Raw genomic sequence first — 22,680 nt, forward strand, 5'->3', positions numbered from 1 at the left:
TTCTGTGCTAACCAACATCTGCTTCAAACAGAAGCTCCTCGGATGAGGGCTGAGAGACACACTGATCTATGGGTATAATGATAATAAGTCATTGGGAGTGAATTTAATAGTTTGTCCATTTATCAAAATAACAGTAGTGTTCTCTTTTTATGGCCTTTGACCTGTCTATCAATAGTAAATTATAATAACTCTGGATTCTTCACTTCAACTGCTTATGTTGAATATTGTTACCTGTATCATAAAACCTATTTAACCAGCTGCCGTATTTCCTACATGTGAGCGTGTGTGTGTATGTGTGTGTATGTGTGTATGTGTGCATGCGTGTGAGTGCATGTATGTACTAACATGCGTATGTGGTAGGGACAGTCGTCAGAAAAAGGCCAATTTTCAAAGACATTTTATGATAACCCCCTAAGCTATGTACAGGATTGTTGTCCCATTTTACAGATGGAAAAAAACAAGACAGAGACAGGTCAAATAAACTCGTAAAGATTATAGAGCTAGTCGATATAGACCATATCCCCAGTCTCCATGGGTTTTCGTTTGTTTGTTTCCATTACAGATATGGTTTGTTAAATAGTTAAGCAGCCCAGTTTTGTGGGTAACCAAAACGCGTGCTATCACTTTTAACTGCAGCTGTTTCCAGAAAGGAACAGAAGGAATCGAAGGTGGTCTTTCTGTACAGCCGTCTCCTGGTCTGCATCATGGGAGCCAAGGGGCCGTTACACTGTGGGCACAGCTCATCCAACACAGTTCTTAGTCCTGAAGCCCGCTTGCCAGTCTCTTCGTTCACCAAGCCCAGGCCTTGGGCTGTGGCTTTTGCGGTGGTCCCCCTGGCTCCAGCTGACCATGACCTCATGTTTCCCATGTTCCATGTTTGCCATGACACTGCCCTGCCAGGCCCTGGGGCTGACACTTTGCACCAGTGGCTCTTACCCAGCCTCACCATTAGGCAGTGTTGGCATCGGTCCCTTCTGGGTTTACTCATCACTCCATGTTCCAGCAACTTCACGAAGACCTGACACTCCCTGCTCACTAACAAATGCCCTTGAGGTTCTGAGTCCTTGCGTCTGTTCATGTCATGAAGCCAGCATACCGCAAAGTGCGGGAAGTGTCCTATGCCTCAGAACAGAAAAGCGAAAATTTCAAAAGTTGAGTAGATATGTTTTGGGGCTGATCAATAGTAAAAAGAGAACAAACCTTGGAAAAGCGTCCCTCAGCCTCAGAGTTCTCATCTAGAAAATGGGGACAGTCATCGCTGGGAAGATGTCTCAGTCAGTAAGGTCCTCATGGAATGGGCCCAGGACCTGAGTTCAGATGCCCAGCACCCACTTAAAAACACAGGATGGCCATGAATGCCGATAATGCCAGCCTTGACGGTCAGAGCCAGGTAGATGCTGGTGGCTTACTGGACAGCCAGTCTAGCTGAAACAGCAAAGGTCAACAAGAGACCTTGCCTCAAAATATAAGATGGAGAAGGCATGTGCCCACATGTGCACATGCACCTGCACACGCATGCGCACATGTATGTAACACAAACATAAGACAGACATAATAATATTGGTATAAAGTTAATGTAAAGATTAACACATAGTAATGTCAGCATTGAATCTTCTTCAAAATCAGAGTTGTGTATATAAAATATGCAACTTAGTGTCTAAAATACAGTAGGCATTCCATAAGTGGAAGTAAATAAGTATATATATATATATATATATATATATATATATATTCTTTTTTCCATTAAAATTTGGGGCAGCACAGAGCAGCTCAGTGTCCAAGTGGGTTCCCTAGTAATGGGAACAGGGGCTGTCTCTGACATGAACTCAGTGGCAGGCTCTTTGATCACCTCCACCTGTGGGGCAGGCCACAGAGGAAGACAGTGCAGCCAGTCCTGAGAAGACCTGATGGCTAGGGTCAGATGGAAGGGGAGGAGGACCTCCCCTATCAGTGGACTTGGAGAGGGGCATAGGAGGAGATGAGGGAGGGAGGATGGGATTAAGAGGGGTCTAGAGAGGGGGCTACAGCTTGGATACAAAGGGAATAAACTGTAATTAATGAAACAATAAATTTTAAAAATTTGGGGCAGCAATACTCAAGGGAAATGAAAACATGTCCGCATCAAAAGCTTACACATGGATGGTCATAGCACCATTATGTATAACTAATGGAAAACAAAAATATTCAAATGTCCATTAACTAAGGAAGGGATGAAAAGAATGTGATATATTCATGCAATGGAATTTTTATTTGGCTATAAAAGAAAACGAAGTGCTACAGCACAGAGAAACTTTTGGAAGCATGAAAAAATGAAAGAAATTACATACAAAAGACCATTGTGATACAATTCGATTTGTACAAAATATCCTGACCTGACTGTTGTAGGAGCTGCCGTTAATCCTAAACAGCTGTATAACCAAATCACCATACAGAGACTATGATTTATTTAATTAGCCTAGAACACAATGCTGGGCAATAATCACTCCATCCTAAACCTCCAAGCCCTCATAGTTTCCTAACATTTAGATTGCCCACATTATACTTGCTTTTGGTGATATATTAGGTCCAGTCCATCTCTCCACGTCCACGTCATTCCAAGATCTCTCTCCTGCCTCTCTTCTCCCAGCTCTCTGCCTCCCACTGCTTCCTGTCCTCTGGCTCCTCCCTCTCTTCCTGCTTCCTTTCTCTTGCTCAACATTGTGGCTGGTTGCTTTATTTTGGCATGTTTACACAAAGTTGAGACAGGTGACGCTTAGAATAAGTATCACAATGCAACGTCTGGATTGAAACCAGAGAGTGGGGGAGAGAAATCAGCATTTGAATGAATAAGGGTAAAAGTGTATACATTCCATAAGAACATTATACCAACACCTGACAAATCCGTAGAGGGAGAAAGTGCAGTTGTGGTAATGAAGGGACTGAGGGGGAAAGGAGGTGCTCAGTTTGGAGCAGACGATGGGGATGGTTGTGCAATGCCATTAACTTATTTAAAAATCCCTGAATGGTGTGCTTCGTAGAGTAAATGTTAGACATCTATACCCAAATAGAGCTGCTGCTTTAAAATTGTACAGTGGCGACACGCTTTCGTCGCTAAGTAGTTAGTGGGCAAAGGCGTGTGGCTGTAGGCGTACGCTGACACCATTGGTGTTTGCTCCAGTTTTTGTTTGTTTGAGAGTCTTATTCACATATACAATGTTTTTATCGAGTCCACACCAACCCCCTCTCTCCGTCCATTCTTCCAATAACTCTGTTTTATTTGGACCTTGCTCTTTGTCCTAGTTAGCTTTGGTGGTCAATGTTTACACAGTTTGATAGGAAAGCCTCCATTGAAAAACTGCCTAGCTTAGATTGGCCTGTAGTCATGTCTGGTGTGTGGGGGGGGGGGTGGGGGGGGTTGATTGTCAATTGTTGTAGGAGGGCCCAGACTCTGGGCATGGCACATTCCCTGAGTGGGTAGACCTGGAAGAAGGCTGGCGAAGCATGACCCGGAGAGGGAGCCGGCAAGCAGTGCTCTTCCGTTCCTGTTTGAGCTCCTGCCCAGACTTCCCTCAGTGATGGACTATGACTTGGATTTGTAAACCAACCAACTTATTTATTCCCTAAGCTGTTTTTCATCAAAGTGTTTTCTAAGAGCAACGGGAAAAAACAGGAGCACTCCACCTGTGTGTAACTTTCCATTTGCATTGAAGATGCTTCTGTGTTGGTGCAAATGGGAAGTGATTTTTTTTCTATCCTCCCAGGCATATTTGAAATACTTAATTACAAAACTATGTGTTGTGCCCAGAGCAGTAGATGGATGGACCTTGGCTACCAAGAGCTGAAATAATGTTGTCTTTGTATTGGGTTCATGGTTTCCTGAGAGGTCCTGCCAGACTAGAATATTTTCGTGGCATTTCAAGCTGAGAGTTCTCATAGGTAGAAAACAGACTTTTATCTCTAAAACCTGCACAGCTGCCTTCCTTTGAACAATTGGAAAGTCTAGTGTTTCTGAACAAAGTCTCTCATGGCAACAATCAGATGTAGCCAGCAGGTGCCTCTCCCTAACAGTCCTCTCACAGTTCATTCCTATTTGTGACCAACTTTTGAAGGCTTTGTGTGGGCTATATCCCCTGGAGATTTTTCATTCATTCATTTTTCAAATCCACACTTGGTAGTTACTTTATACTGCAAACTCTGATAGGGACTGGGACAGTCCTTATCCTCAGAGATGGGTCTGATAACAAAGAAGTCAAACCAGTGCATCATAATATATGAAGAAATTCAGCGGTGGAGGTTGAATGACAGATACAAGCATCTAAGTCAGGCTGAGATGTCTAAAATGGGAGTGGGTGGAGACAACCACTTCCAGGGCTTCAAAGGGAAACCACCTCATCATTAACAGTCTTCAGAATACTGTACACAAGACAAGACTTAGTGATACTCAAAAAAAAAAAAATCCAGAACAGAGAGGGTAAAAAAAAAAAAGCGGAAAATGGACTGGGTGAAGATGGGGAGAGAGAGAGAATAACCAAGGAACAAAGGAGAGTAAAAATAGGAAAGGGGGTACTTATGCAAATGAAGAACAGATTGGTCCTGTCTCAGATAAGTGCATTTGCTATTTTGATAGAATTCTAAGGTTTTTGACTCAAAGGGAAATTGTGATGAATTAATCCAAACAGATGAGTCCGCTCATTTTTCTTGTTTTCTGTTGGAAAATTTCCATCCTCTCATCCTGAAGGGATCATATTGGTTGTATAGATTAATATCCTTTACACAGTACAGAGCACCTTCCAATCTGACAGGTGTTTCGTGTGCATCTAGCTTGCAGTTAGGACTCTGTGATAGGGAAGTTACGCTGGGGGCTCAGGAAGCCTGAAAGAAAAGCCTAAGGTAGAGGGAATCAAGGAAATACATAATTTCATTCATCTTGGGGCTAGAGCAATGTGTGGCATCAAGGTTAGGTTCTTAACAGACTGCAGATGATCACTCACAGGAGCATCCAGAAATACCCCCTTGACTCTTCATTCTGCTCATCACTGTTCAGTTGTAATAATTCTGGTCTTATGAATTCACAAGAAAGTAGTCAGCAGAAAATTTTATCTCTAGGAGCAAAATTCATGCTATTTAGGACTGAAATTGATTGACAGATTGTATTTTTTTTCCTTTTACTGAAATTGGATTTTTTTTCATACAATATATTTGTATTATTTTTCCCTTCCCTCTACTCATCCTGGTTCCTCCCCATTTCCCCTCCCATCCAGATTCACCCCATTTCTGTCCCTTATTAAAAGATATAACAGGTATCTAAAGAAGTTATAATATGACATCATATAGTGTGACATAATATAATAATATAAAACAAAGACAGACAAAAGGAAGAGGGGAGAACAGAAGGAAAAGAACCCAAGAAAAGGCATAAGAAACAGATATAGATGGAGACCCCCCGCATTTGCATGCACGGAAATCCCTTAAAACGAAAGACTGAAAGCCATCATGTACACACAAAGGGCTGTAGGGGAAAAGAGAAAGAAGAAAGGGAGAAAAATCCCTGCCGAGACATTATGAGACAAGGAACCTCCAGGGATGCCCTGAGTTCCTTTAGTGTTGGCCTCTAGAGCTGAGCACAGGGCCTGCCCTCTAGAGCAGATTGTTCCCCAGCCGGACTCCACTGACGAAAAACTTAACTTTTCCTTTAACCGGGTTAGCAACTGGAGATAGCTTCTGGGTTAGGGGTGGTGGCACGTGTCCACTCTGCTTTCAGCTCTAGGACTCCCTCAGTCCAGCGCAGGCCCTGTGCGGGCTGCCTCAGTCTCTGTGAGTCTCCGCTGGGTTTAGAAGGCCTTGTTTCCCGGGGTCCTCCATCCCCTCTGGCTCTTACGCTTGTTCTACCTTCTCTTTCACAGGGTTCCCTGAGCCCCGAGAAGAGAGATTTAACGGAGACCTCTTTCATAGCTGAGGGTTCCTAGGTCTCTCACCCTCTGTGGAGTGCCTGGCCGTGGGTCTCAGGATTTGTTCCCATCTGGCCCTCTCTGAGGGTGGCAGAGGAAGGCACTGACTTACCAGTAGTGCAGAATTCCACTAGGAGCCATCTTATCGCTGTTCCTTTCGTGGAACACTAGTATTTGGCTTTCCCGTAGGTCCCTGGGATATATAATTCCTTGTTTTTAGGTTGTCCACACAGCATCAGGGTGGGGCTTCTGCTCATGGAGTAGGCGTGATATCTGTCAGACATTGGTTGGCTATTGACACAGCAGTTGCACATCTTATGTCGGACTTGCCCGGGCTTCTGTGCCATGTCTGTGGTTGTTCCTGAGCCCACTGAACCCACTGAAGTGAGTGGCTAGAGCAAAGGTATTTATTTTGTTGGTGAGGAGAGTTTCATGAGGAATGAATGTTTCTCATTTCCTAGTTTATTAGGATCTAGGAAAAGGCTTTTCTTGGGAGAACTTTCTGGTTCCCTAGTCTTTATTTATATCCCTGGTCATATCTATAACTATGATTTATGATCAATATCTAGTTTCCACCCATCAAGATGTGTCCTAGGTATTTGAAACCGTACTGGGTAACCAGGAAGCAAGAACAATGGGCATATTTTGCTCAGTGGCTAAGCATATCACTTCCTTTGGTAGGTCTGCTGTTCGGGAGGGTCTTCCTGGGGTCAGAGTAAAGATGGAGTGCTTTATGAATGACCTTTATTGAATATTAATTTCATTAGTTATTTCCCAAAGAGGGATTTTATTTTTAGGTGGATTTTTTTATCTTCTTCACCAACGAGTCTTTACTACTGAGTGAAAAGAGCCGCTTAAGAGGGCCCTTCAATGTTTAAAATCTCAAGTTGGAAACTTTACTTTTTCGCCAATTACTTCTTGTGGTGGGAATTGTCCAGGCCCTGACTGATGGCGTTCATTCCACCACCATCCTCCTGAGCCTCTGGAGAGCATATTTTTCACATTCTTAGGCAGCAAGGAGCAACTGCTATTTAGAGATGCCATTTTTTTTTCTGACGTCAGCTCCATTCCTGCTGCTCTGTGTTGCCAGAGGCCTAGACTTTCCAAGGTACCAGAGAAGCCAAGAACGATCCCCTGAGGCCCAGTGCACACGAAAGTGATCAGGAGAAAGGAGAACCAGGCTCTTGAAAGCTGAGAGGTCCAGTCTAGATTCAGCAGGGTTCCAGTGGCCCCTGCTCACCCATGTGAGGTGAGCCCCAGTTAAAGTAAGTGAGCCGATTCTAATTATTTCAAGCTGGCTATCATTTAAGAGCTGTGTACGTTTAACAGGACATGAAAACACTGGTCCTGTATAGCTTTACCTCTTCTTTTTAATCTGCTTTAAAAATCACAAACCATATCTCTCTACGTGGTGTTCACTCACTTAATAATTATTACTTTATAAAACTACATTTTAAGTGTTACAGGCAAAAGCAATTTATAAAATTGAGCTACTTGAACACTGAAAAAAAAAAAAAAAGCAAAGAGTCACTAACGGACAGAGAGGGTCTTACCAGGAGCTGTGAAGCCATTACAAGGCCACAGCTCCCTAAAAATGAAAGAGGGACACCTCTCAGTGCTGCAGGGCCTCAGTGCTCCTCAGAGGCAAAGAGACAGATTTGTCCCCGCCTAATCCTCCTGGCTGTGTTTTTTTCCAACTTGACAGAAGCTATCAGAGTTCTCTGGAAGGAGGAACCTCAAGTAAGAAAAGGCCTCCATTGCATTTTTCTCTAGGAAAGCCTATAGGACATCTTCTTGATTAATGATGTATGGGGGAGGGCCCGGCCTGTAAGGGGAGCTGTCACCCCTGGACGGGTGGTCCTGGGGGTGTGTACAAAAGCAGCTGAGCAAGCCCTGGGGAGCACGTCAGTAAGCTGTGTTCCCCCATGGCCTCTGCAGCAGTTGCTGTCCCAGGTTCCTGTTTCCTGACTTCCCTCAGAGAGGAGGTGCTAGCTAGGTATGACAAGGTGAAATAAACCCTTTCCTCCCCTAGTTGATTTTGGTGGTAGCATTTACTATAGCAACAGAAACTTAAGACACTGGTCTCCAAAAACTAAGAAACTGATCTTCAAAATAATAATAATAATAATAATAATTAGCAGAGCTCAACGCCTGACCTTCCCTTCCACTCTACCCTAAGTCAGAGAGATTGGGGGAAACAAAGAGAAATGATCAAGAATCTGCTTTTCCAGCCAGCGCATGTGTCTTAATTTAAGCCACACTGTAACAAAACTGCTTAGATTACATCATTTGTGAGCAAAAGACTCAGATTTGGAGCTGGGGGAATACAAGATCATGTTGCTGGCAGAGGTGGTGTCTGATGAGGTCTCCACCTCTGCCTCATAGACGGTAGCTTGTTGCTGCACCCTCAGATAGCAAGAGGAGCCCAGAGAGCTCAATCCTCTTCTAAGGCCTGCCCATCCCCGTGAGAGATTAAGCTGCCTAAAGGTCCTGCCTCTTCTGCCATCACGTTGGCCCTGAGTTCCACCCTCTGAAGTCTGAATTCTAGGCTTTTGTTTTCAAGCACAGTGTCCACTTTAGTAGCCACAGACTATTTGTGGAACACCTGTCTGTGTGTCCAGCTGCCTGATGCATCGCAGTGGGTTTGTGTTGTTTGCTTCCTGTGCTTTTCTTTTCTTGCTGCTGGGGATTGAATCCAGAGCCTCGCCGGTGCTGGGGAAGTGTTCTACCATTGAGCTACGTCCCAACCCACATCATTGGCTTTCTTCATGGTCTCTGAGGGATTCCCATCATTCCTCTGGATGAGGAAAGGATAAAAGGCAATTCTCACTTTCCATTTGGACCTGACAGAGCTTTCAAGTTGAGCAAAGAGCCAGAGAGCCTCAGCTTCTCCTAAGGGGGTTCACACATCTTCTGTGCTTGGCTCACTAGCTTGGTGAAAAACACCTCAGCTGCAGGCCTTTGTGTTCAGTTCCTTACGGAATCTTGTGGTGGAACATGCCCCTTACTGGTACATTATTCTGTAGGACTATGAAAATAGAACTGTTAATGCAAGCCACATATTTTCTCCAGGAAACCTGCATCTGGGCCTTTGGTACCTCTCTCCTGCCTCAGCCCTTCTGAATAGCCCTGAACCCACAAGCTCTCATTGTTGTGAATACACAGAAACACTTATTTGTAAAGGAACTGAAAAGCTGTGGTTAGACAGCTTGTCTGCCTGGGTTTCTGTGTACTTGGCTAGCACCAAGGGACTAGTTGGGGTCTTAGTGGGAGAAGAAAAATCTTCCTCCTTGGGGTGGGATGGCCCATCACCATTCTTCTTCCTCTGGGACCTGCACATCAAAGATCAGTGGGGAAGCTTCTCCTCAGCTGCAGCCAGGAAGTTGTTCTTCTCTGCGGAAGCCTGAGAACAAAGAGAACCCTATCCACTGAGGGAGGGTACTGTGGGGACGCTTTAATTCTGTGCTTCTATTTTTAATTACACCAGGACATCTCTGCAGAGTCCAGGCAACTACTTTCCAGAACCACAATGCATATTTAGGCAGATTTGGGATTTGTTTCATCTGTACACAGGAAAACCTTATCTCCTCTAGTAACAATTTTTAAAGGGGGATTAGGAAACGCTTCCATGTGCCAGGAGGACAAAGAGAATGTTAAGTCCCATGTGGCGGAGGAGCAACAAGCAAGAAAAATGAATAAATTATTCCATATCACTTTTAAAAGATGACAGAATTCTAGTAACATCCAGCTAATGTGGTAGAGGGTTTTTGTTCTAATTTACTCTTATTTACGCTTCTTCCTTACTCACATCGAGGGAATGCTGTAAATCTAATCCTGATTCTCCTAGCACTCTTCATGACTATCTGTCACACAAGGCGGCGGCAGCCTGTGGACCAGCCTGTGGCCGTCATGCTTCAGTTCCGGAACAAACACAAGCACTTCCACACCTCCTTTGGAACCTTTCCCCACCTCCTCCATTGTTTGCTGCCTCCTATAACCCCGTCTCAAGCACTGCTGATATCCCACTGTCCTCCACTTCACCCAGCATCTCTCTCCCTCTACAGGCAGCACAAGGCTGAGGAGCGCCATGGGTGGCCATCCCTCATGAAGAAAGAAGCTACTTCTAATCCACTTGCAAGAAGATACTTGAAAGTACTCCACAGATGGCCACTGATGCTCTTACATTTAGAATGATGTTTTTTTTTTTTTAAAATAAGGCTCCTTTAATTCAAATATGTATTTTTATGAACCTCATTTTTTTTTAATTGCAAATGGGAAGTATCACACACCAAGACTAACCAGAATCAAGGTCTATGTATCTCAATGAACTTTTTGTTTTGTTTTTTGAGACAGGATTTCTCTGTGTAGCCCTGGTGATACTGAACTCACTTTGTAGACCAGACTGGCCTTGAACTCACACAGATCCACCTACCTCTGCTTCCCAGAGTGCTGGAATTACAGGCCCGCGCCATCATGCCTGGCTCTCAGTTTAATCAATTAGAGCATCCATTCTGAAGCTGTGGAGCTTCACACTGGGTGTTACTCTTGCACGGCTGAATATGTTTTTATACACTTATTCACCACTAACACCAAAATTCCCTGATGGGATTAGGACTAGAAACTTAATTAGCTCTATAACAGACATCTGTGCAGTTTATTCTAATGGTAGCGTGTATGTTTGTTGATCCTCTATTCTCAACCTGTGGGTCACAGTGCGTTTGGGGGTCACATATCAGATATCCTGCACATCAGATATTTACATTACAATTTGTAAAAGTAGCAAAATCACAGTTATGAAGTAGCAATGAAAATAATTTTACGGTTGGAGGTCACCACAACAGGAGGAACTGTATTGGGTCACAAGGTTGAAACCCATTGGTTTTACTCCATAATTTCTCCTTTTCAAATTGATTTGGTTTTACTGAAGTGATGACTTGTCCTTAGTAACTCTGTCCTCGAATTATATTAACTTGCCTTTATGGTTTCTTAACATAATTAAAGAAATAGCCTGGAACTGTAATACTTATCTCCAGTTTCAATAACAGAGTTTTATCAAGAAAGAACTCAGAGAAATATTCTAAAATTTGCAATTGAGAAACATGATCAGACTTTGCAGACTTAATGGCATTTCTGTGTCAAGGTAGTTAATCTTATAAATTTTAGAGTATTTACTTTGTTTTCCACAAAGAGCAATATTTTGATATTCCTTTTCTTCTAAAAACTGTAAGAAACCTTTGAAAAACCTTGTTAATACCAGACCACCATTCCTCTTGCCTTGTAGAAAAAAAATCAATAAAGCTAATCTTAAATTAAATGTTTTTTTAATATCCATTTAAAAAGATATTTAAAAAATATTGAAGGTACACTTCCTTCTTTCATTTTTCTATACCTATGACTTAACGTCACACAGCCTCGAGCTACGTGATAATTTTACAGGAACGTATTCTATTAGGTATTCTATTAGGTATCTAGCAATGTTTTTGTTCTTGAAGATTCCTGGGTATTCTGTACCTTAAAGATTTTTTTCCTAACACTTTTGGAACAAAATCCCCAAGTGGAAATAACAAGCCCATTATGGGCCAAGCTTAGCAAGAATGCATACGCTGCCACTTTCGGCAGAAGTGTCCTGCATTCAGGTCTTTTCCTATACTCCTGTCAAGGCTGTGTCCAACGGCTACTGACAAGCTCTCCCTCCACGGATGAGCAGCTGAATAGCCAGTAACTTCTAGGCATCTGTTGCCTTTTAGGGATGCCAGGCATGTCTGTCTGTGCATGATTCTTTTTCTCGGTCCCTGTGTCTGTCTGTGTCTGTCCGTCTGTCTATCTGAGTGTATGACCACATGTATGTATGCACTTGTGCTTGTGTGGAGGCCAAAAGAAGATTTCAGATCCTCTGGAGCCAGAGTTACAGGTGCTTGTGAGATGCTTGGCTTGTTATATGGGTGGTGGCAGGATCTGAAATCTGGTCCTTACGATTGCAAGGCAAGAGATGTCAATAGCTGAGCCATCTTTTGAGGCCCTGTATGCCCCTCTTTAAGTTTTATGTTAGCTCAAGTTTCTAGGTAGAACAGACACACATTTGCCTGTATTATTTGAAGGATTTTTCAGATACTCTATGTAAGTGATGGGAAAGCTAACCCCAAATAGGCAAAGCTACCTGAGATTTTGAGTTTTACATTTGAAAATATCATTGATTTCCCCTTCGAATAAATGACTAAAGCAGTCCTGACTACATATTTTAGTGAGGTCCATGAGAGAATTACTTTATATCAAGTTTTGCCACCCAATGGTCATTCTCCTTTTAGTTAATCTGGGGTCTTTAAGATTCTCCTCCCTTTCTTCCTAGCTCCATCTCTCTGTATTGATCTCTGTCTCTTCTTCTCTGTTTCTTGTTTTTGTCTCTCTGTCTCTCAGTCTCTGTCTCCCAATCACTATCCTCCTCCTCTGTCTCCATCTCTGCCTCTCTGTATCCATCTCTGTGTCTCCATCTCTGTCTCTGTTTCTGTCTCTCTGTCTCTCAGTCTTCATCTCCATTTCCCCCTTCTCCTTCCCCTTCTGTCTCCTCCTCTTCCTCCTGGATGATGTGACTGATTCCTGTTGTGTTTTTTCTCACACAGGGCAGCCACTGATCATAATGTGGATAATACGACCGAAGTTCTCAGGGAGTGGCTGAGAAATGTACAGAGGCTGTATCACTATGTGGAGTGGAGGCCTATGGATGAACCAGAGTGAGTAACCGGAAAGAGCCGTGTAAACTCATCTTCCTCCCTTGCTGGTTTTGCAGCCATCTGGGCTTCTGATCTCGAGGGTGCATGGGGATATTCATTGCCATGCTCTCTGCATCTGAGTCGCAAATGCAGGCTTTTCATCTATTAACAGACCTTCACAACTCCCTGTTCCTCTCTGCTTCTGGGCTGCCAGCCAAGCTATTTTCAACAGCTTATAAATTAGGATAATGGTATATATATTTTAAATATTGATCTTATTTATTGCTTTTTTTAGTATGAACTCTGATTTTTGAGACCTCATGGTGACAGTTTGTATGTCTTCCATACATACCTTACTTTTATTAGTTATATCTTGAAGACTATTACATTGCCATCATCATTCAAGGCACTCACCTCACAGCATCAGTCAAATTTTGTCAATAGTAATGCGGAACCCATCAGTAGAACAACCCTAATGGGGAACACATAGACTATGTTAGCCTTAACACAGAAATTGCTTAGTCACTTCCAGCTCCAAGTCATCCCACATGCTTTTATATTAGTCTCAATCCTATTAATTCTCTTGACAAAGAGCAGTAATAGGAAAAAAAGTAATAGTATACACATAGAATATTATGTACATGGAGATTTTTTACACTGGATTATGGGCTGGAGACTAGATAATCCAACAATGTCTGAAACATGCTGCGCTCTCTCCGTCCACAGAGTCCGCATGTACTGTCTGGCCTCCTTCTTTTCCTATCTTCGTTCTACCCAGGGCCCCCATCTGTTACGGTGCTGCCAAATTTAGGTTGGGTATCCCGGTCAGCTGTGCTTCCGGATGCCGATCATCGCTGGAAATGGACACACAGACACACCTGCAATTTATTGATCCTTTTACTGTCTCTCAATCTAATCATATTGCTCGTCAGGATCAAGCATCACAGTATCTTACCACCAGAGAAATCTCCCTAAGATACAAATCGAATAACACCATTTCCTTATTACGAAGACTCAAATGGATCTCAAGGACATACAGAGCAAAATTCAACCCCTGAGACATACATCCAAGATTCTCATATTTCCTATCCCCCCCCAAAAAAAATATGCTTTACCCAGAATGTCAAGTTTATTTCTAACTTCCAACTCCTACTGAGGCAGGTTCTGGAACTGTTTTTCTTTTTTTATAACCGGCTATCATCCTAAATCACAGACACTAGAGAAAGCAGCCATTTTATTTATGTGTAAATATCTTTATACTTAAATTGTTTATTTTCTATGCTGTCCTTTTGACATAATACACTGGGCTAGCCTTGATTAACTGTAGTTTGTTCAAGCTTTTTGAAATTGATTGTGAGCTTTTGGCAGGAGGTACAATATATAAACGCTTTATATTTTCCCTCTGCTGTATTTTTAGTAGGCACCAAATCAAAACTTGCTGGATGAACAAATGAGTGAATAAAATAAAGAATAAATGTATTTTATTTGCAAGGCCACTATGGTTCCAATTTTAGGATTTATAGAAGTTGAATGAATAAGTAGCCTGAGTTTCTGTATAGGAAAAGCCATTTATTTAAAACCAAATATGTAGAGTAATAATGACAAATGTCATTGCAAAACAAATTTATTCTTCTAGACTCTGTTATATACATAAATAAAGACACATAATAGTTGAATACATATGTGTACATAATATCTAAAATTCAAGTCTATGGTCTATATATTAAGCAAATTATAATATCAGTTAAGTTTGAACACTATAAAAGATTTTAAACAGCCCTTTGGTATTTCTTGTGATGGAATGTAGCCTAATTTAAAAAAAAATTACATGGGAAGACTTTGTGTCCCTACCTTGCTTCCAAGATAAGTTCTCTGTAGCCAGATTTTTTACTTCATATATTATATGCCAAGGTCAGTGTGAAAAATATTTCATAAGGCATTATTTTTGGCAAATATATTCAGAAAAACAGGAATTCCACTAATGTCCACTGAAACAGTAATTGAGAAAGACATTCCAGAGAATTCCTGGCTTGTATGTAGCTTATTAATTATATAACATTATTTGTATAGTTCTAGTCTCGGTGTTTTGTGACTTTTCATTCATTAAGGCAAACATACTGCCCACGCACCTCCAAGAACTTGAGGTTGCGGGCCGCTCGTGACCAGCCGGAGGGACAGCGTTCGCATCAGCTGAGATCGTTCAGGGGGATTTGGATGAACATGCCCTAAATCATTTGCCTTTGTGGCCATTTAAGAGTCTTGGTCTAGCTGTCTTAGGCATGCATGGTGACAGAAATCCATAGAACATGATGAGCCTGCTCCATCACCTCACCTCACCTATGTCAGATCAATGTGCTAAAATTCATCAAATCACTTACTGAATTTCAACAAGTAATCTAAACCTTTGATTTTCTTAAGAACTCATGCCTCTACCCTGTACTTTCACATTTATTTGATAATACATATTAAGTGTCTAAGGATATAAGCTTTGGAGGGTAACTGCCTGGATATGAATTCTGGTGGCACTGCTTCCTGTAACATTAGCCACTCTACACAAGTATAGAAGGACATACCACAGAAGGCACTTATTAGAACCATTAGAACCCAATGGAGAAAAGCCCAGCCATTGTGGCTGTCATATGCCTTATAATCAGAAGGCTGAAACAGGAGGCTATGTAAATCAAGGAGTCTAACATCAGCCTCGGCAACATAGCGAGACCTTATCTCAAAGAACGAAGAGGAAGAAGGCAAAGAGACAGAGAAGGAAAACCCACTGCTATCTTTTCTATAAAGAGCCTTATGTTCATTGGGAAACAAATGTCCTGATTTCTCATTGTTCCCGTTTGCTCATCTAGCATATAGAGATGGTGATAATACTAGTCTCCTGTGCTTGGTTCCTGAAGTGATGGAGAAGTCAGTGCATGCAGGCACCAAGGGCTGGGCTTCATACATGCAGGTGCTCAACGATTGTTTTTCTTGTAGGTCTTACCCTGATGAAATTGGACCAAAGCACTGGCCAAGCTCCCGGTTTGCTCACGTCATGAGACTGCGACAGGCGGCCCTTCGAACTGCGAGGGAAAAATGGTCAGACTACATCCTGGTAAAAACAGATGCTTGATTCCTTGACAACTGTTTCAAAAAATGTATCTATAACCAAGAAGTGAACAGGAACAAGGAACAGGGAAAACAAGCTTTTGTTTTGGCCTCATCATCTCCGAGAAAGGTTCAAGGGAAAATTTTTGTAATTAAATATCATAATATCTGGACTTCATCTCAGATCCCTCTCCTTGGAATGGTTGGTTTTTTGTTTTTGTTTTTGTTTTCAGTGAGTGGTGTGGACGGTGAGGCTTCTGAACTCCTTGTTTCACATCACAGGCGTAAGAAACTGAATCGTTTTAGTAGGTGAAGCAAGATTAAATGTCTTAACGGCTTTTGTAAGAATGTTAAAGACATAAGAAAATGATTATATAAAATGCAATTGCGATCAGAACACTGGAAACTCTGTTCCTTTTAACCCCTGGGTGATGTGGGAAATGGAACCTCCTATTGGTCTCCCTGGACACTGCCTGGCTCTCGTGCAGACTTTCTCTTCTTGAGGAGGTTCCCTCACAGATCCCGAGAGCTTGCAGAATGGTTCAGACAAATGAGGGGCCTGGTGATTAGAGTCCATGCGGCCTCCGGCTCAATGACGCCCCTCGGCTGGAGAGGATGTCTGCTGCCTAAGGAGGAAGAAGCCGCCATGTCTTTTCCCAGAAGCTTCTTCTACATGAGTTTTTTGAGCAGATGTTTTCCACTGTGACACTAGAAATGGTGCCAATATTAACATATTACACTCACGGGCGTCTGATTTCCCAGGCCCCTGATTCTAATCTATGCTATAACTGCTTCTAAACTGTGCTCCTTCCTGGCCCCTTGACCACTCAGGAAATCAGCTGATAATGATAGAGACATTGTCAACACATGTAGCCTCATAGAAAGGTTAAAATTGTACTGTGATATGTGATGTTATATACAACTAGTAAAGTGTTAGTAAAAATCTGCACATGCCAAAGTATACAGTTTTACATAAGTCAATTGACTGACATGTTTCTGATTATTTGTAGACTGTAATTACATGAAAATGTAAAAATCTATTGGTTTTGGCCTCATTCAAACAAACATTTCTCTTTGATAGGCTCTGATTCTATCTCTGTAAATGAATCAATGCTGACATGAACTTCTCTGCTGAGAAGCATAATACTTGGTTAGCAATTTAAACAAAATTTCTGACTTTGCAGTAGCATGGGTCCATTTTGCCAATACTGTTGAAACCCAAATAGGTATACCACTGGGTACTGAGAGTGGGTACTAAGGATGGGTTTGCATGGGCCTGTAGGAGCTTAGCAACCACTGACATCTTGAACTTCAATCATTTACCGGTGTGTAAGCTGTGTTGTGTTGATTTCCTGTGTACCCACTGTGGCAACACCAGCTCACAGAGCTGAACACGGGGCCTTAGACTGAATGCATCTGACTGACTGAAAGCTTCCTGGCTGCACTGGCTCTCACTGAGGAGGGTGAAAATAAGAACCGGCCCCAGATTTCATGGCCCTTTAGATGTGCCAAGTTACTGAACCCTCTACTGAGACGTACCTTTCCCCTGACCTCGTCCTTGTCTTTTCCTAGTTCATAGATGTCGACAACTTCCTGACTAACCCGCAGACCCTGAACCTAATGATTGCAGAAAACAGAACCATCGTGTCGCCCATGCTGGAGTCCCGGGGCCTGTACTCTAACTTCTGGTGTGGAATCACACCTCAGGCAAGTCTTTTGATTAACTAATCGAGGATATGACTGTTCACAAGACGGGACCATGTCAGTAGTAGCTCCCCCCCACAGAGATAGGTGTGTCACAGCATCACTGAGTCAAGCACTTTCATGGAGGTAAGTCCACATCAAATGTCACAACTCAGTGGGCATTAATAGCAACAAAATGTTCTAAAGAGCTAAGTTGTAGAAGCTTCAATTAACCAAGAAAGTATAACAGAGTTTGCTTCCCTTTTATCCATTTCAGGTTTTAATTCATCCTTTTACCTTTAAAATATCAACATCAGAGCACATTAGAAAAACCTAGAAGTAAAAAAAAAAAAAAAAGTGTTTAAAAAAAGTGTAATGGCCAAAAATATACCAACATTGATAGACCCTTACAATTTTTTTTTTATGACTGAGTCATCACCAATGGCTACCTGTAATTTATTTAAACTTCTTACTTTGAACATGTAAGTTGTTTGTGGCCATTTTAACAGTTATAATTACCGTCATCATTGGTGCGAAATTTTTTGCATCTGTCTATGATTTCCTTGGAACATGTCTTAGTTACCGTTCTGTTGCTATGGGGAGACACCTCGACCAAGGCAACTTTTAAAAGAAAGCGTTTAACTAAGGAATCACGTACAGTTTCAAAGAGCTAGTCCATGATTATCGTAGTGTGAAGCAACATGGTGCTGACACAGTACTGAGATCATGCAGGATCCATATGTTGAAAGCAGAGATGCAGGGCTTGGGGGTGTGGTGGGGGTGGAGACTGGACTTGGTTTGGGCTTTTGAAACCTCCAAGTCCATCCCTAGGGACACACCTCCTCCAGCAAGGCCACACCTCCTCCAGCAAGGCCACGCCTCTCAATCCTTCCCAAACAGCTCCCCTAAGGGGACCACACATTCAAACATGAGCTTGTGGAGGCCATTCTTATGCAGACCACCACAGAAGTGTAATCAAGGCATCAAAATGTATCCTGATGATCTTTAATATACATCAACAAATTCATTTCCATAGATTTCCAGTGATTGAAACTGATAAAGAAGCTTACTTTTCAAAAATTGAAGTTAAAAAAAATCTGAATTTCTATCACTTCTTTTTCTGTAGTAAAATCTTAAATTTTAGATATTTCTCACAGTAAATGTCAGTGACGGTTTTGTTTCAATTCTCAGTGAATTAGAAAGACAAATTAAATTGACCTGTATAATAATTCCACATAAGACAAAAATGTAATAAAGGGGAAATGTGTTCTGATGTTCTAAATTTTGCCCCTTTTTTATGTTTGGTTTGGCTTTAGATGCGGAATGAGGTCAGTGTATGATGTATACTTAATAACTTTTTTCAGACAGAACCCTAATTGGCAGCATGTTCTAATTTTTTGTTTGCTTGTTTTTGCTTTTGTTTTTTCAAGACACACAGTATTTTCCTGTGTAGCCTTGGCTGTCCTGTACTTGCTTATACAGACTGGCCTTGAACTCACAGAGATTTCTTCTGCCTCTGCCTCTGTCTCCTGAGTGCTGGGATTACAGGCATGCACTACCATGCCTGGCTCATGTGTTCTAATTTTTATAATGTAAATACTTTCATACAAAGAACTGCACTATAGCCACTTAATGATATGGTTATTTAAAATACATAGTAAGGCAGGCATGGTGACCCAGTATTCGGAGGCAGAAGACAGGAGGATGAAGAGTTCTCGAGTATGGGGCTGGGGAAATGGTTGTGTTTCCTGTATGTGCATGAGGACCGCCCATGTAAAAATCGGGCATGGCCACATGTGGGCCTATAACTCCAGTGCTATTGGGAGTGAAGACAGTAGGATTTCTGCAGAATGCAGGTTTCCAGTCCAACTCCAGGATCATTATTATAACCTGTCTTAAAAGAATAAAAAGGAGAATTATTAATCATGCTACCTGTTAGAAAAAGCATTGGCAAAGGACCCTCAAGACCAAATTCTCAGCACCAACAAGATTTATTTGCCCCACAGGGATAGAGGAAAGGGAATAAAAGACAAAAGACAGGAGGTAGAGGATGAGGGAGAAGGAGAAGGGAACAAGGGAGAGGAAGGAGGGTTATTTGTCCTGGAGGACAAAGGGCTGACTTTGGCTAGAGAGGAGATAAACCTGGCACATAGGAAAATAGCAGTTTATAAGGTAAACTTGGAACTCTGAATCAGGATGAGGTGCTCAGTTTCAATTGGGCATGTTAATTAGGTGAACCAAAGGGAGCTTTTGATTGCTGGACTTCAATACTTTGATAGCTGGATGTTGGTAGTCATCCTCAGGAGGAGAATGTAGCCAAATAAGAGAACAGACTATCGTGGGTAGCTTTAGGAATGTAATCTAATGTTTTTGTTCTGTTCTGTTTTGTTTTGTTTTTTAATCAAAGCAGAGGGAAAGGGGGAGAAGGGCAATACCTGCCAGAGCCATGCTTGCCACACTTGAGCTGGCCAGAGTCCCTTCAATACCTATGTCCTCCTGCTCTCCATGTGCGTTCATGGGTGCATACACGTCTCCAAACAACATGTGTACACACCATCCACATGTACACCATGCACATACACAGACACATGTTGTGTGACAAGACTTTTCCTGGGAGATACTACACACACCCAAGATAGGGGGCAAAAGCCCAACTTGGTGCGCCATAAGTTCTCCTGGGATTTCCTACAGGAATATGAACAAGGGGTTAGGTAGGTATAGGAGCAAAAATGACTCAAAGACAGCTGCATTACCAAAGCCCCATCCAGCACCGGTGACAGTGCACAGAAGCTGGAAACCTGGAGCATACTGCATAGCCTGCAGGCAGCTCAACAGGTTGCAGAGTATCCCATTCCAGTGACCCAGTTGGTCCAACCCTCTTCTGGGCAGCTTTGTGTGGAGTTGCGGGGGGTATTCTGCTTCTCCCAGGAAGCTTCTTTGGTCTCAGAATTTTCTTTACAGCTTGTCTTGTCTGAGAAAGACTTCTAGCAGCTTTATTACTTTCTCTGGCATTAAAGGGCATAGTGAATCTGATCAGTTTCAGGGACTTCCTGATGCTATTTTGAGTTGTTTATTGTCCTGCTTAAGAAGCTTCCCTGCATGATAGACTATTTCAAACACAGGGGAAACTGATACACAACATAGAATGAGAAAGAAGCAGAGTGGAGTTCAAAACCATTTGATGCACAATGGTGCATGCTTATAATCCTAGTAACTCACCATCATCCTCAGCTATATAAGGAAGTCAGAGCATAGGCTACAGGAAATCTTGTCTCAAACAATCAGAACCAAAGCAGAAAACAAGAGTTCAAGGCTAGTTTAAGCTACGTTTTAAGACCTTGGCTCAAAAACCAAGAAGTTCTCACTGGAAAGGTAAGCATTAATATGACTTTTGCTTTTACACATTTTAATCTGCCAGCATCTCAGATGGCTGGTAAAACTCCTGAAAACGTAATAATCAATGGCTCCAACACGGCACTAAATCAGGAATTCCCCTTTCGTTGTGATCACATTTCTTGGTCTAAGAAATTTTGAATGATTCTTACCATCCACATGTCTTTGAGGGAGGCCACAAGGTGATACGTAAAAAGTTCGGTCCGTTTCTTCGGAGAAAACATTCTATTAAGTTAGCATAAACTCTCCATTAACCATCTGCGACATTCCACGTGGCAGGGCCACCTGAGGCTTGTTTTTTTTAGTGAGTTCTGCTTTGCCACCAGCAGCAGGGGTGGAAGGAGGTTTTCCCAAGGACAGCAGTCTCCAAGGTCCCGTTAGTCCCTTATTAAAAGGAAGTATGAGAAATTTGCTCACTTATTTTACAGAGAAAAACTCAACTCTGTGCAACTTGGGCCAATTATAATCATCCTCATCTCTTTTTGGCTTTCTTCCACCTTAGTCCATTTTCAACTTGGACAGGAACGGAAATGGCCAATGACTTCATAAGCTCAAGGCAGCCCTACTTTTCAGTGCCTTTAAACACTCCAAAACAAAACGAAGTTGGTATCGCCTAGCTAATGAACAGGGTTTATTATCAATAAACTTTAGTTCTTTTGAAAGAATGATACAATTATCATGTCCACCTCTCTTTGAGAAGCATGTTAATTCTTTTTTTTCCTCTCTGCTTCTTTTCCTACCATCCTCTCTCCAACACCAAATGACTCATCGCCCTCCTAAATTTTCCAAGTTCTCATCCTGAGACTATTACTCCTGTCAGTACTGACTTGGGTCTGCAGGGAGCCCTTTGAAGAACCAATGTCTCCATTGTCCCTTAAAGAACTCTCACAGGCTGAAGCATAAGGGAAAGCCATGCTCTAACATCAAGGAAGTAGCAGGTAGTCAGGCTTATTGTAAGACTCAAATCTTCCAAGTCTCTGTTTGTGGTCCTTTCTTATCCTATGGGACGTTAGGGTTAGTAGCTCAGCTATAACTACTCTATACACTGAAAGGTATGACTCGGCATCACAACCAGAAACATACCACAAAAGAACAGGAGTACTTAAAGAATGCAGAAAAGCTTGTGTATTCAGTGAGCACTGCGAGCTTCAGTGTTAGTCCTGTAAAACTTCGCAGTGCTCCTGCTGAGCCTGCATCTCTCACAGGGTTTTTAAAAGCCTTTCAAAGCTTCTCCATGTTGTAAAGTCTACTTTTGTGAGATATACTGTCATTCTTTTTTTTTTTTCTTTCTTTTTTTTTTTTTAATTTTTCATCAATTATACTGTCATTCTTTCTGGAATATTTTCACGGTCCTTATGACTGGTCTACCGCTGGAGCAGACGTTCCTCACAAGCTTCTACACCCCACACGGGCTAAACCTGTGTCGTCTCGCTTATCAGTTCTCTATCACTTGTCTCAATGCCCTAGATCGCAGCACGTGCTCTATGGGTATTTGTTGAAAGAACAGTTAAGTTTGGATGGAAAACAAATGGAGTCACGCCAGAGTTGTTGAAAAACACAAAGTGAGAGGGTGGGTTGTCTTGTATTCTCACACAGGAGGAAGAGTGTAAAGCTGTGGTGTGGGGATCCCCAAAAAGTGTGGAGCACTGAAAAAAAAAAAAGACCTGGATGTATGTGTGGAAAACGTTAGCCAGGTGTAACACGGTCATCTCAGTGCTAGCCAATACCAGCTGATGCTTTCTTGATGCTAGACAATATTCTAAGCACTTCATAGTTTTACCTTACTTAATTATATTTTTAAAAAATCTCTAGGGTGGATAATGTTGTCTGTGCCTGTTTCAGAGCTGAGGAAAGAGGCAGAGCAAGGTTGAGTCTGG

The 22,680-nt window shown here is 42.2% G+C and overlaps 1 protein-coding gene across 1 annotated transcript in view; it reads left to right on the plus strand.

The window, feature by feature from the left end:
- The window catches only part of Colgalt2 (collagen beta(1-O)galactosyltransferase 2), a 107,650-nt gene that overhangs the window by 55,991 nt on the left and 28,979 nt on the right, over positions 1-22,680 (plus strand). The window contains exons 2-4 of the mRNA XM_021632853.2: positions 12,545-12,655; positions 15,617-15,734; positions 17,300-17,434. Coding sequence (XP_021488528.1) covers positions 12,545-12,655; positions 15,617-15,734; positions 17,300-17,434 — 364 coding nt within the window. The remainder of the gene's footprint in view (positions 1-12,544; positions 12,656-15,616; positions 15,735-17,299; positions 17,435-22,680) is intronic.

Source organism: Meriones unguiculatus, chromosome 11 (assembly GCF_030254825.1).
Source record: "Meriones unguiculatus strain TT.TT164.6M chromosome 11, Bangor_MerUng_6.1, whole genome shotgun sequence".
Taxonomy (NCBI): domain Eukaryota; kingdom Metazoa; phylum Chordata; class Mammalia; order Rodentia; family Muridae; genus Meriones; species Meriones unguiculatus.